Below are 14,583 nucleotides of genomic sequence, written 5' to 3'. Positions count from 1 at the left end.
AACTGTGCCATCGTGATCTATTGATGAAATAAGGATACAGAACAGAATCACAAGTATGCATGCCTAAATACTGACCTTCAGTGTTCACAACACCATGGCAACATCACAAATATTCAGTCAGCTTACCTCCTTTGCCTGGACGGTGAGACAGATGCGGTGCGTTTTACCAGATAGCACGTTTCAGTTCTGTTTAGCTAATGTTAGGTTTGATCAGAGTGAACCAGAGAGTACACCGCCCTTTCGGCTCCTGACTCTGTAGGCTGTAGGTGCAGGACCACCATGGATTTGGGGAAAGTGGAGACGCTGGTGAAAGCCCAGCAGCTGAGGGTAAGTTCGGTCTAAAAGGCAGCCTCGGCCGCTCAGTGTTATTGCTGTATAATCAGCCTTGGTTCTGAACTGCTTGGACATCAATACAGACTCTGCTTAGAAGCCTTCATCCAGAGCTGCTGATGTTGTGAAGATGATCAATCGGTAGAGTGTCACGATTAGAGCTGTAAGTCAGTCATGGGTTTTAATGGAAAGAGAATAGATAACCGACACTCTTGACTTGAAACATACTGGAGCACAGTGGGCTACACAAGACAAACTAGAAGGTTCTTTTTGTCTGAGAATATTTAGGCCTATGCAACGTAGCTTATGATAACTGTAGTACATCTGAAAGCAATAGCGTCTAACATGGTCTAACATTCTTACGAAATCTGGAATATGGATTGTGAGTATTAGCAATGTAGTTTTGGCAATGTTGTGTCACTTGCCCGTGTCTCAGTTTTAAGTGCATATGGAATGTTATGCTACACATTACCTGGCAGACTCTTTCTTTTATTACACAGTGTGTTTAATCATTCTTAGTTGGTGCCATGTTTGGGAATTTTTTGATTTATTTGCCATTCATAGCTGAAAGTATATATTTCTGTGACCTACTTGTTGACAGGCAGTTTGAGGAATGTCCAGATTGAGTTAGTATTTTAATTGGAACGGCATGCCTGCCACCTCACTAATGACATTGAGGAGATAAATTGGTGAGTCCAGACAACTTTGGTAACTTATGTTGGGACTCACATGCTGTTCTGTAAGTGGTCTCTAAGTGTCCAGTGTTATCCACAAACCACAGACACACATGTCAAATTTAAACCACTTGCTTTGGTCAGAGATCGGATGTTTTCCATTTACTGTGTTGCTTTACCATTGATACTCATGCTTCATGAAAGGACCCATTTTCTGTGAGCTATATTCGGCTCTGTTTGCATTATTCTTGTCTCCTGATCAGATGAGCCAGATGATTTATTTGTATAAAAAGGATTCCTTTTTATAGAAATGTCCCTGCTGTTTTCTCTGTTTTGTGCACTAGTTATCTAGGCATTTCCAGGGCTGCAACCCGACCCTGCTTGTTTCCTCCTGCAGCAGGGGGTCAGGGACGCTAGCAGGATGTGCCCCGGGGGGCACTATGTAGGGACCTCTCGCCCAGCTGCAGGGTGTCCCTGTTATTAATGTCTGACTAGCAGGACTGGACAGCGATGAGTGAGTTTGCCTCTGATCTAGGCTCTCATTGGTCATCACTCATTACTATGCCCACAGTTCCAAAGTGTAGTCTAATAAGGTGGAAATTCTATGCCAGAGATGAAGGGAATGCTGTCTCCACAACATTGACTGGAGACAGAGAGGAAGGGAGTAAATTCTGTTCCATAATTCCCATAATCTCTGTTGGTCAACTGTAAATAGGGAGAGTGAGGGAATTTTGAATAGGAGGGGGAGGGAATTTCACCCAATGTAGAAAACATAGGCCTACTATTTTTCCATTTTAGTGGTCATTTGGGAGTCAGTAGTCTAACTTTACATAATCATAGGCCAGGTCCCAGTTGTGTTTTTTTCTGTACACTCTCTATATAACAATGTTCGGTGGACCTCATTCTCACATCATGATTCCTGTAAAAGGTGGACAGTTTCAGTTTCAGTATAAAACGGACATAGCACAAAGGAAGAGCTGGCCTGCCAGACCAAAAGATGCAACATGGAACAGGAGTGGTCACGATCAGTAGAAGTGAAAACTGTCCTTGACCAAAAATAGCAGTACCAACACGTGTATAAGAGTCATCACATCCAAATATGAGAAGTTCCTGCAGTTGTTAGTGTGACGTCCCCCTAAACATGTGTAAACGTGTTTGCTGCTGGGAAAGCCTCTGTGATTATGCCTCTTGTAAATTCTGGAGACACCTGTGTCCTCTGTTAATCAACACGTGGTGATGTGCACCCCAGAGCTGCTTCCTTGGGCCTCACGTCCGCCATAGATTCTACTTGTACTGTGATCACTGTTGTGTAAAAATTGCTGTTCTTTCGGTTATACTCTGTGAGCTAGCACAAAAGAGCTTTGTCGGCCTGCTTTGCTACAATCATGGGTCAGTGAAAGTATCACTATTATTTTAAAACTGTAATTTTCCTTCTTTGCAAACTTAGTAGGACATTACTTAGCAGTCTGACTGAGATGGAGGTTTGATGCAGGAAGAAGGTACCATATCTGGAGCTTGCCAACAGGTTGTAGCTGAATTCAGTAGCAAAAAATCATATTTTGATGTCTCTAATTCATATTCCTTCATATTCTGAAGTCTCTACGCATTTCCAAATCCATATATCATCATGTGTTATTTACTCAGGAAGTAAAAAATGGTTGAATTTGAAGGCATACTATGCAGGATTTTTTATCCTGTGCGAACCCATGGTCAAGTCTCCTCCTCATCTTCAACCCCACCCACTCGTCCCTGAATGCCCAGCCTAGTCTAGTCTCTGACACATTAGGCTAATTCATTAGGAAGTACTCCCATAAATTACTGCACATTGTCCGGTTGGGACCATGGACCAGACATGTGCAAATAAGTTGAAAACCGGACATTCTGGTAAAAAAAAACCAACCTCTGGCAACCCTAGCTGGATAGCTGGAGGTAATATTACTTACAGGTCCACCACAAAACAAGCCAACTGCATGTCACTTTTCATCCCCTTGGCAAACATAAGCTGACGCCACCAAGAAAAAGCAATTCAACGGTTGACTATATTGAACGAGCCCTGTCGGTTTGTCTTTTTGCTTTGCTGTATCTGGGCCATCGCAGTGGCTAGCTAGCACAAACCTGATCCCAAACCACAGGCTCAGTAGCTAAACGCATCCCTCCTCACACAGAAAAGAGTGTCATGCCCAGAAAGGACCTAAACACATTTTAGAATATCAAATAAAGGCAAAGGTGATTAAATTAGGCGAAAGTGCATAAAGACAGAGATTGCCAGTGCCTCATAGATATGCCTTATCATGGTTATTTTATAATCTTTTGAAGGTAAATATCCTGCGTAGTATGCCTTTTAGAGGTCTGCAACCCAAACCAAGCCCGATGGGACCCGACAAAGTTTATGATTTCGTTTTTTTTTCCGCACACACAACTTTGGGCTCTGTCCGGGTTCAGGTTTGTTTTCTATTAAGTTTAAATGAATTATTTTGTTGTTTCAATGTATATTTATTTGAAGAAATAAATGTTTTTTAACTTGTTTGGCACACATGCACTCCCTTTCTAGTCCGTGTTTGAGCCCCTAAATTCGCAGTGAATGAAATGAAAATTTGCAAAGAGAGAACTTTCAACTTCTTAAAATTTCTAATGAGTCAGGAACAGCTTTGTTATGGAAATTATATGACCTTGTTGTCAATGTTGTGACAACAGATGAAAAGCTCTATGGTTATTTGTGGCGTTGGGATTGCAATGCTGTTCTGACCTACGATGGCAAGAAGACTGATCCCACTGAACTTAGAGATACCGTTCAAAAAATGGCAGAAACTTTGCTGGCAGTGAGGGCGCTAGTGAGATATATAGGCTAATGCAAATGGGTCTGGTTAGCCAGCTGACAAAAACTGGATGTGATCGCTACAAACCGGTAAGACAAGTGCTTTATTAGCCTAGCACACTGCTCTGCTGATGGGCCACCATGCCTTGGTAAGCAGTGTAGCTAATGTTTACTATCTCATATGGAAATAAAATATAGTAAATTGCAGTGTGTGAAAATGATTTATATAACTGAAGTGCATAGCAGCTGAGCAAAGCATTGTAAAATCGCATTTGTGAGCGATTTGGAGTTCGGGTCGGGTTCGCTTTTCAAATTTGGCAGCACCAGTCGGATTTGGTCGGGTTGGGTCTCAAGGTATTGGGTACAAGCCAGGATTGGGTTTTAATTTCATGCCTGTGCAGACCTCTAATGCCTTTAAAAAATTGACTGCCTGCTTATATTAGTTATTTTTTCTTTTTTTCAGACAGGCAAAAATCTTTGACCAGGGAGATTTTTTTTTTTTTTTTTTCAGATAACAGAAAAACAATAGCAAGAACTTTCTGAAGGAGTCCTTTCTGAAGGAGCATGGACTGATAAAGTCCAAACTCAATGTAATGCTGTAGAAATAGCATTTTCTTAGGGCAGTACTGGCACTATGCTCGGTCACAAACTCCCAGAATAAACTAGTCATGATCCCTAAGACAATGTTGCCTTGACAGACTTATAATTCAGATTATACCCAACATAGCTAACTAGCTAAGTGAATCTGTTTTCATTGATGTTCTCAAAATGTAAATGTTTGCAGACTTCAAATGCACCTCAGTTGCACCTGCACCTTAAATAAAATAAAGCAATTTTATACAATAAAATGTAAATGAGTTTTTTTATGTTTAGTAGCCTAACTGTAGCCACTATAGTAACACTGTAGCAGTCCATTATCCTTAGGATGGATGATACATGCTAGCTGCTGTGATGCAATGTTCTAATATTCAAAACTCTTTGAGTTTGTAAAAAAAAACAAAAAAAAAACATTGTTTTAAAAAGTACACAAGCAAATTTAAGCCAAAAGCATATTCAGATATTTGGCCTGAAAACATTAAAGAAATGGAAAAATAACACAAGTAGGCTTTTAATTATGGGTGAGGTGTTTTATTTGGATTTACAGACATTTTGGAAAGGTACTGATTCTGTTGCTGACAGAGTTTATGCTTAGGCTAATAGATGAAGTGCTACTTTAGCTTGTGCTCTGCTAAAACTGTGCTCGTATTGATCACCAACTGCAGGGATGGTTTTATATTATGTCTAAAGCTCATTTTTCAAGAGTGTAAGAATACATTTTCCCCGCAGTCACTCTAAATCATTATGAAGCAGAAACTACCACTGAGAAATGCTTCTTTTTTTGCAGAAGCGCCTGACCCGTATGCCTCTACTGCTCACTTTCTGGTGTTGCCTAGCAACCCTATGAGGTGTAGAATGAATATGTTTAGAAATGCTGCTAAGATTCATAAAAACGCGAAATGTGCTATCTTCAGACCAATGGACACAACCATTATTCTTGAGTGGGGTTTTTTCAATAAGCTGTGTAAACCGCTAGCATGTGTTAAAAGCATTCATCACTACCTCAGACATTAGATGTTTTTTTGTGGCGAGGTGCCGTGGTGGAATGACAGGAACTCTCAGTGTCTGGGTTCACTGCATGGTATGAGCCAGGCACATTCGCAAGCTGACGGGTCATGTGACGTGACTGCAAGCGCCACAGTGACTGTTGCTCCTTCCTGCTGTGACAAGAGGAAACGTGCCATTTTCAAACATTTTGGGCATATTTGTATACCCACTTAAATGCTGATAGCAGTTCAGTACTACTGGATAATATGTTTTGCCATTCTGATCACTGAGTCAGTTCACAGATAAAATGTACCTGTATTTCCTCAGTAGGCAACTAGTGATTAATGAATGCTTTTATGGTTTGATAATGCTACCAAATGAACAACCTTCTGTTTACTGATTTATGCTGCTGCCAAGTTGGACATAATCCTGTTTACTGTAATGAATTGCCAATTGTGTGAGCTGATTGTTGGGAATTTTACACATCTGCCGCAACAGATCAACTCTGCTTTGTCATTAGTGTTCCCTGAAGGACTTGTGGGTAGTGCCTGTCCATTGCATTCTATGTCTGCCTCAGCTCAAGTCAAGAAAAACCAGCTGGTACCTTCAGGGCGACTGTGGTGTTGAAACATGTTTAATATTGGGACTACAGTAAACCTTCAGTCAAATTCACCTCCAAATCCCAAATAATCTACAGCCAGTCCGTTCTTACCAACTTGCCACCAAAACCATCCCCAGATTTAATTGGCTAAATAAGTGTTCTCTCCCTGTCCACCTTTGCTAATGTGTGGTGAGCTTTCTGGCGCAAAATGGCTGCCGTGCATCACCCAGGTGCGTGCTACACATTGGTGGTGGGTGAGGTGAGTTCCCCTTCACTGTATAGCACTTTGAGCATTCGGAAAAGTGCTATATAAATGTAAGGATATTCTATATATTTTTAAATGCAGTGTACTAACAATTTAAAGGCATACGGGGCAATGAGATTCATTGATCGTTTAAAAAAATTGTAATAAAAATATAGCCTAAATTTGTTGTCATAGTTCACAGGAGATCAAGAGTGAAAAATGTGTGGCTCAGAAGCTATTGAGTAAGTGCACTTCTTTTCAGAGGTTCCCTTTTTTGGTCGGATAGCTTTTGTGCCTCACCTGAAAAACACAAAGAAAGAGCTGTTCTTACTTCCATAAAATGGCTGTTTCGCTGTATTACGCTGTTCCGTCTTCAATTTCAGCATCATTTCCTCTTTCGTTTACGCCGTAGTTTCAGAGCACTTTTCAGCCGGATGCTCGTACCTTTTGCTCACTGAATACACTGCCTGAGTGGCTGTGCTCAATTGTAAAAGAATGGACTCATTGAGCATAGGGTGTTAAGTCATTTGGCATAAAGTAGGATGTTTGGTGGTTATACATAAGCAATTGCACAGAGTTGTGTTTAATTATCGATTAAGCAGGTTAAATACCAGAAACAGTGGGGAGAAAAAAAAAAAAAAAAACTTAGTCATGCTCTAATGTCACGGAAGATGACCACATGCAAGAGCTCCTCCAAGTTGTTGATGCTAACTAAAGAGATCATGTCCTTTCTAAATGTAACCATATTCAATAATTTTGTTCATTGTTTGTTTAGTAAATATTTAAGTCTTTCATAAAGCTCTGATTCATATGAGGAAACAGTCTGTAGGGTTTTGCGGGGAGAGCAGCCTGCAATACTTAGCTGGAGCGGAAACATGCATTAAACAGGAAGTCATTGCGTTGTCCTGATAGTTCTGCTCGTTTGCAGAGAGATAGTGATGGGTGAAAATGCACTGGAATAAAGGGTGGCAACAGGAATGATTCCAATTGTCCGTGTCATTGCACATCGGTTTCCCTTCTCTGTGATAAAAGAAAGAACAAGAGCGGAATCAGAGGGATCTTCAGGACTGAATCTCAGCACAGATACTGAGTGCTCGGGTCATTATAGTGATTTTCCTCTCTCTTTGACGTCTGCTTTCCTGAAATTGTTACCAGACGGCAGACTCTGTCATGAGAAACATGAGCATCATGACTTTGAAGCTCATCAATTTGGTGTGCGTTGTACTGCTCTGGACTTATACTATTATGGTTTCTGAGGAAGTCTCCTTGCAGTAACATCCCCACCCCATAACTCAATGAGATATAGGCTATTGGAAATGTAATGTCCTTATAATGACCATGTGACTTTAAGAAGAGCTCAGCTCTGCTTCACTTCTGAAGAAGTGTCCATGGTGACACGATTTCCTGTGTTCAAGACAACAGTGGTGCTTCCCTTTCACTTAATGACGATGGTGCCTGTTACTGAAAAATATATTTACCGGTCACAGATCCATTTCAACAGAGAAGCAGACAGATCACTCTCGTTGTGCTTCTGAATAATGTAATATGCTACTCCTGGTGTTTGCAACAGTTGCACATAACAGGACACATCTTTATTGATTGTTATTCAGATAAACACCATTTACTGTATTTGTCGATCTGTTTGCAAAAAGTTATAATATGTGATGGTTGGCATAGATACCGGTCATGCAGCAGTTCTGTGCACTGCAGCCCCCCCCAGCAGCTCCCCATTGCCTCGCACGGGCTCTCCCCATCTCAACCAGGTAGGTTGTGCAGAAGCACTGCCAGCAGGGCCATTTCACGTTTGCAAAGTGCTGTGTGGTCACTGTGTGGTCATTGGACGCCGTCCGCTGCCTTCTGATTTCGGCCAGCATAAGACCAGCTCACAGACTCATTAACAAGATGGTGTCTCATAAAAGGCAGTCAGGCCAGAATATAGCCACTGAGTTACCAGCCAGAATCAGAGATTACCTGTCTCATGCCTCATGAGGCTGATAACCCGCTCAACAGACTACTCCCACCATCCAGAGACCTGGCTGACTGGAAGAATTTTTCAGCAATATATCTTACCCAAGATTATCCCAGTTTATAGTCAGAAGCACTGAAAAATAATTTATGAAATTAATATTCATAACTTGTTTCATATTTATTTCTTAGACAGGTAAAATACATCTGTCATTGCTTTTACAATGTTCTTGCTGGCATGCAGGGGCAGCAGTGTAGTACAGTGGTTCGGGAACTGGGGCTTCTAACCTAAAGGTTGCAGGTTTGATTCCCCGTTAGAATGATGCCGCTGTACCCTTGAGCATGGTGCTAAGTCTGAATTGCTTCAGTATATCCAGCTGTACACATTGATACTCTGTAAAATGCAAAAAGCTATACAGGTTGCCCTGGTAAATGCCTGTATTGTAATATAAAGCATGTATGATAATATAACCAGGTACAAAAAGACTGGGGAAAAAACCAAGAGAAATACATGCACATGCACTTACGAGTGCATACAGACTCAAAAAATGAGTGCAAAGCTAATTAAAACCTTTTGAATTGATTGATGTACAGTCCTGCAACTTAGACTAGTGAAATGTTATGATTCCAGGACTTTGGCCTCAATGATTTCATGACCTCTCCCTGCTATTTTTTGGCTGGGCCTTTTTAGTATGCTTTTAATTGAATGACTGCATATAATTCACAGGATATGATAGGTATGTCACCGCCGGTGGGTCTCCATTGCTTCCATTGTAGAGTTTTATGCCTGCCCTTGTGCTGATAGGAAAAACAGTGTGCTACCAGGTTTAATGGTGAGGGTGGGCTTGCTTCAGTGTGGTCGAAAAATAGCGCAGGACCCCAGAATAGCATGGCATGCCTGAGGGCGCAGAGAGGCGGATTACAGATGGGTGTGACACCCCTCTATCCCCAGACCTGTGTGTCATAAAAATGGTGAAGACCCGCTTCCATTTCCCCAATACTCCGAGAATGATCTATTAATAAACTCTGCATTTTGAGGTATCCTATCTCAGGGCATTGACCCATGTATGCACAACTGTCATGTCTTCCATATTTACAATGTTCCGTTAAGAGGTCCTGGGAACCATGTATTGTGCTGTCTGTTGTTCTGTGTTGTAGTATAAATTCATAAATACATTTGTATGTAAGAAATAAGAATGCACAAAATTTATTAACTAAAAAAGTAAACCAAAAAACTCAAATCACATAAGAGTCCACTCAGACTTGCACAAAGAACAATAGCTTATAGCAGAGTAGGTCCAGTAGTCAGATGTCTTAATTGCGGCAAGAGCATTGCAGGTTTTTCTTGTGGACTTAAGCAGATTAGTAATACAAACAGCGTCAAACAAAGTTTTTCTTGAGTAATTTAATCTCATGCCTATGAACAGTGGTGTTATAGGCTACTTACTCCTTACCTACAGTATGTACACTGTTCTGCGCAATTCTACATGCATTTTGATTTGCACTGGAACCTCCAATATTGAGAGATTTCATCAAGTTTGGGAATTGTTCCTGCTTGCTCGTGTTCAGGGATCTAGTGGAACTTTTGAAATGTTTTCTTTCATTTGATGGACACAACTCTGTTTTTTGGAGAGTCTTTCGTCTTCTCAAAGGGATCATTATTTCTCTCATTCACCCTTCGTTCTGCTTCCGTGAAGGACACAAAGATGTGGAGAAATGACTTTTTAAACTTTTTGGATAGTGTGTATGTGGTTAAATCCAGCGCAGGTGAGGTGACTCCTCAGCTGTCCCCATTTGAGGAGTACCTCCAGGTTCTTCTTCAGATGAAGATGACAAGCAGTGTGAGTTACAGGACTTGGCAACCCGGTAAAATGGGCTTCTGGTTGTGTACATTTTTGACCTTTTATTTTTCCAAATTTGAGCCAATGCTTATATCTGTATAAATATGATTAGCACATATAATATTAATTTAAATGAAACGTGTAAAAAGCCAATGTACTGTTATCTTGTCATTGTGTAATAGAGCTTCAGTACTGTTTCCTCTCACTGTTTTCCGAGAGGTGTAGGCCTAAATGTTGTGCTGGACAGGTGACAGTGGACAGAGACAGTTTCACAGCCTCTTTCAGGTTTTGTTACTCAGTATCAGTGAGAGAAAACATTCCCTTCACTGTTAGAAAAAGGAATGTGCCTGTATTTCTCACAATGTGCGCTGTACCCTCAAAACCTAAACATTTATTCTCAGGGCTTTTTGTTGGTACAGGGCACTCACAGATATTATGCCTAGTTTTTGGTCATTGGTTTTGTAATGTACAGGAAAAGCTCATTCATTCTTTATGAATCATCCAGCTTCCCTGCAGCTAGAGGGATTTTTCCAGAGTGATGCAGCTACTTCTTTTTTTTCCCCCCTCTCATGTCGTTCCCAAAAAACTCAAATCACATAAGAGTCCACTCAGACTTGCACAAAGAACAATAGCTTATAGCAGAGTAGGTCCAGTAGTCAGATGTCTTAATTGCGGCAAGAGCATTGCAGGTTTTTCTTGTGGACTTAAGCAGATTAGTAATACAAACAGCGTCAAACAAAGTTTTTCTTGAGTAATTTAATCTCATGCCTATGAACAGTGGTGTTATAGGCTACTTACTCCTTACCTACAGTATGTACACTGTTCTGCGCAATTCTACATGCATTTTGATTTGCACTGGAACCTCCAATATTGAGAGATTTCATCAAGTTTGGGAATTGTTCCTGCTTGCTCGTGTTCAGGGATCTAGTGGAACTTTTGAAATGTTTTCTTTCATTTGATGGACACAACTCTGTTTTTTGGAGAGTCTTTCGTCTTCTCAAAGGGATCATTATTTCTCTCATTCACCCTTCGTTCTGCTTCCGTGAAGGACACAAAGATGTGGAGAAATGACTTTTTAAACTTTTTGGATAGTGTGTATGTGGTTAAATCCAGCGCAGGTGAGGTGACTCCTCAGCTGTCCCCATTTGAGGAGTACCTCCAGGTTCTTCTTCAGATGAAGATGACAAGCAGTGTGAGTTACAGGACTTGGCAACCCGGTAAAATGGGCTTCTGGTTGTGTACATTTTTGACCTTTTATTTTTCCAAATTTGAGCCAATGCTTATATCTGTATAAATATGATTAGCACATATAATATTAATTTAAATGAAACGTGTAAAAAGCCAATGTACTGTTATCTTGTCATTGTGTAATAGAGCTTCAGTACTGTTTCCTCTCACTGTTTTCCGAGAGGTGTAGGCCTAAATGTTGTGCTGGACAGGTGACTCTTCCCATGGACAGTTTCACAGCCTCTTTCAGGTTTTGTTACTCAGTATCAGTGAGAGAAAACATTCCCTTCACTGTTAGAAAAAGGAATGTGCCTGTATTTCTCACAATGTGCGCTGTACCCTCAAAACCTAAACATTTATTCTCAGGGCTTTTTGTTGGTACAGGGCACTCACAGATATTATGCCTAGTTTTTGGTCATTGGTTTTGTAATGTACAGGAAAAGCTCATTCATTCTTTATGAATCATCCAGCTTCCCTGCAGCTAGAGGGATTTTTCCAGAGTGATGCAGCTACTTCTTTTTTTTCCCCCTCTCATGTCGTTCCCAAACGGTCTGAGTAAGAGCTGAGCAAGTCGGCTCATAAATCGAAGAGCCTTTGACTGCTGAAGGGAAGCTGTTTATAATCTTTTTTTTGTAGAAACATTTTGAGTCACATAATTGGTCTTGTGTGTGAAGTCATTGTTTTGGGGGCACTCGAGTGCAGGGAGGCTTTGCGTATCACAAAAGGCAAACGTTTGCAGTGAAACTGTGGCCGTCTGGAGCCCTTTGTCCCAGCATTCCTTTCGAGCGGACCTCCTTCTCCAGACCAAGGGTTAAAGATCTCTCTGAAGTCACATTGTTCTAGCCTGCTAGCGGACAAAGACACTGTGTGTTGGATAGAGGGTCAGCACTTCTCGCAAATATTTTTCTTTACAGCAGAACGCCTACGATGGAGGATGTTTAATAGGCCTTGACACTCACAGAAAATCCCATAGGATTTGCACAACACGGTTGAAACTGTTATTTTTTTGTGCAGCTGTATACAGTGGAAAAGAAGAAGATTTCAGGTCCTTTTTATAGGCAGTTGTTTGCAAATTGAAAATGAGCTGAAGGGATTTTCCTAGTTTTCCCAAGATGTGAAGTGGGATGGGTAGCTCTAGTTCAGCCAGGAGCCTAGTTTGCTGCAATAGAAATTACATAAAGCCCTTTAAAATGGGGTTTTGCACATGTTAGAGGTAATGACTGTGTCACAAGTCTTTTTGCACATTTAACTGACAGCTCAATGGGTACCAACTAATGAGGCTCTACAACACAAAGTTAGGGTATTATCACAACATATTCAGTATTACAATTACTGAGCACCCTGATCCTACTGGATTACTGTATTGATTTTTATTTTATGAGTATATTACAGTTAAAAGCATATTATATGTTTTATGATTTTATTAGACTATAGTCTCTCATTTGCTGCACCGCACCTCATCTTAATCCAAATTGTTTGTCATTGATAAAACTGAACATGTTGACAAAAGGGTCCAGACAGCTGTGAGCTTGTTTGCAAATGAATCGGCTGTGGTTTAACCTTGTGTTCTCCCCACAAATTTATCCCGTCACCCGCGGAAACCCTCTGCCCAAGGATGTCCCTGTTTCTCATCTGCGATAACAGTATCCATCTGGAAGTCTACTGTTTGCATTGTCACCCTAGAACATGTGCAACTTTTTACTCTCCACATATTTCCTGTGGAAGTCCTGCTTTTAGAGGACTCTTGTGGACGCTTATTTGTTTTTGTACAGTGTAGCATAATACAAATTGTGGTTTTATAATTTTGAGATGGACAATAAAGATTCACCACACTTTATTTTCAAATAAGACTGGATGCTGTCTCAGATTACTGAGAGATAGGCTACATTTATTTCGACTATGTTATGTGATATTTTGCAGACATTTCTACTGCTAGCCAGTCTGCCACTAGGGGCTATAGGCCTGGGAAATTAAACTCTGGAACTGTAGCCGGGCTTTTAACCCTGCCATCAAGAAGGCCTAGTGTTTTTACATTGTCTTCACAAAAAAGAGAACTCTGGTCTCTTGACCCAAGAAAGAACTGAATAAATAAACATGCTGTAATTCCACCATCACCAACATTAATTCAGTGCCAATATGATTGACATTGTCCACATGGACACACAGATGTTACAAACATGTCACCTAAAATGTAGGGTGTGTCATTTCAGCTTTAAGAGTGAATGACATACTGAGCATGTACCTTCCCCTTTCCAGTAGCAGGGCCTAATGTGGGAGTGATTTTTTGTGTGCTTGCAAGGTTCATGTCTATCCTGGAATAAATACTGTAGATATTGTATCGTCTAACACAGGGGCTTTAAATTGAGTTTCAGCAGTCTTTGGACATACCCAGAGTTTACTCTGTATGTGTACAATAGGAATGGATGGGTTGACTGCCATGTACAACATTACACCACAGTCAACAGAACTCACAAACTAAATTTTCTAAAAAAGAAAAAAACAATTGGACCGGACAGTGAAATACATCCAAACCAGGAAGAAGGAGGGGGGTAGGAAACCTGACAGGATCTGTGTTTTTGATAAAATGGGAGTTGATTTTTTCTTTCCAATGACCTTTTGCTTCCTGGTGTGGAGAAATCTGGACTGGGATTGGCTATCGGCAGCCGATTTTCTTCCACAGACTGAGTTGATGAATGGGGTTACCATGGTGATCAGCGACTTCCAGAATCATAAAAGGATATGAAATGGAAGTGCAGTGTTGTGCATATTTCTCTCTTTCTCTCTGTTGGTCTCTCTCTTTGTCTGTCTCTCTCTTTCTCTCAATATTTTTTTTGTCACTTTAAGGCATGGAGCCATTTACATTCATGCTCGGGCTAATCAGATGATGTATGAAACAAGTGCAATATTGTTTGCACTGCCCCAGATAATTTTAGTTGGCTTGAAAGGGGTCAGGGGTGAGAACAGCCTCAGATTGGGCCTCCCGTTAGCAGGAAGTATGAAAACAAAAACAGCATGGGGTTTCAAGTCCAGAGTTGCACACTGTTCAGGGGCTTTAAAAGAATCCAAGAATAAACATTTGCTTGCTTGCCTTCACAGTCGGTACAGTCGTGATCGGAGGTGGAGCCTGTTGCTTGACCTGCCATCTCACACCTGTAGGCTTTTCCATCCTCATAGGTTTTGCCCTGCCAGTGAATTACTGTAGAGTAGATAAGCTGATTGTTTGGGTTTCGTAATGGCAGGCTGTATTTGATTACTGTATTTGAGTCCACTGAAAATGCAGGCTTACTCTTTAAAATCCAGAT

At 40.9% G+C, this 14,583-nt stretch overlaps 1 protein-coding gene across 26 annotated transcripts in view; it reads left to right on the top strand.

The window, feature by feature from the left end:
• The window catches only part of LOC118212617 (formin-binding protein 1), a 78,247-nt gene that overhangs the window by 7,496 nt on the left and 56,168 nt on the right, over positions 1-14,583 (top strand). For 5 of the 26 annotated variants that reach the window (XM_035390707.1, XM_035390706.1, XM_035390701.1 and 2 more), the window contains exon 1: positions 209-327. The exons of 1 other annotated variant lie outside the window; for it this stretch is intronic. In XM_035390707.1, coding sequence (XP_035246598.1) covers positions 280-327 — 48 coding nt within the window. In that variant the 5' untranslated portion in view covers positions 209-279. Of the gene's footprint in view, positions 1-206; positions 328-14,583 lie in introns of those variants that run through there. 20 more of the 26 variants (XM_035390697.1, XM_035390704.1, XM_035390702.1 and 17 more) reach the window with 9 other exon arrangements.

This window comes from Anguilla anguilla, chromosome 14 (assembly GCF_013347855.1).
Source record: "Anguilla anguilla isolate fAngAng1 chromosome 14, fAngAng1.pri, whole genome shotgun sequence".
NCBI lineage: Eukaryota > Metazoa > Chordata > Actinopteri > Anguilliformes > Anguillidae > Anguilla > Anguilla anguilla.
Note: the sequence above shows the minus strand (reverse complement) of the source record. Positions and strands in the feature narration are given on the sequence as shown.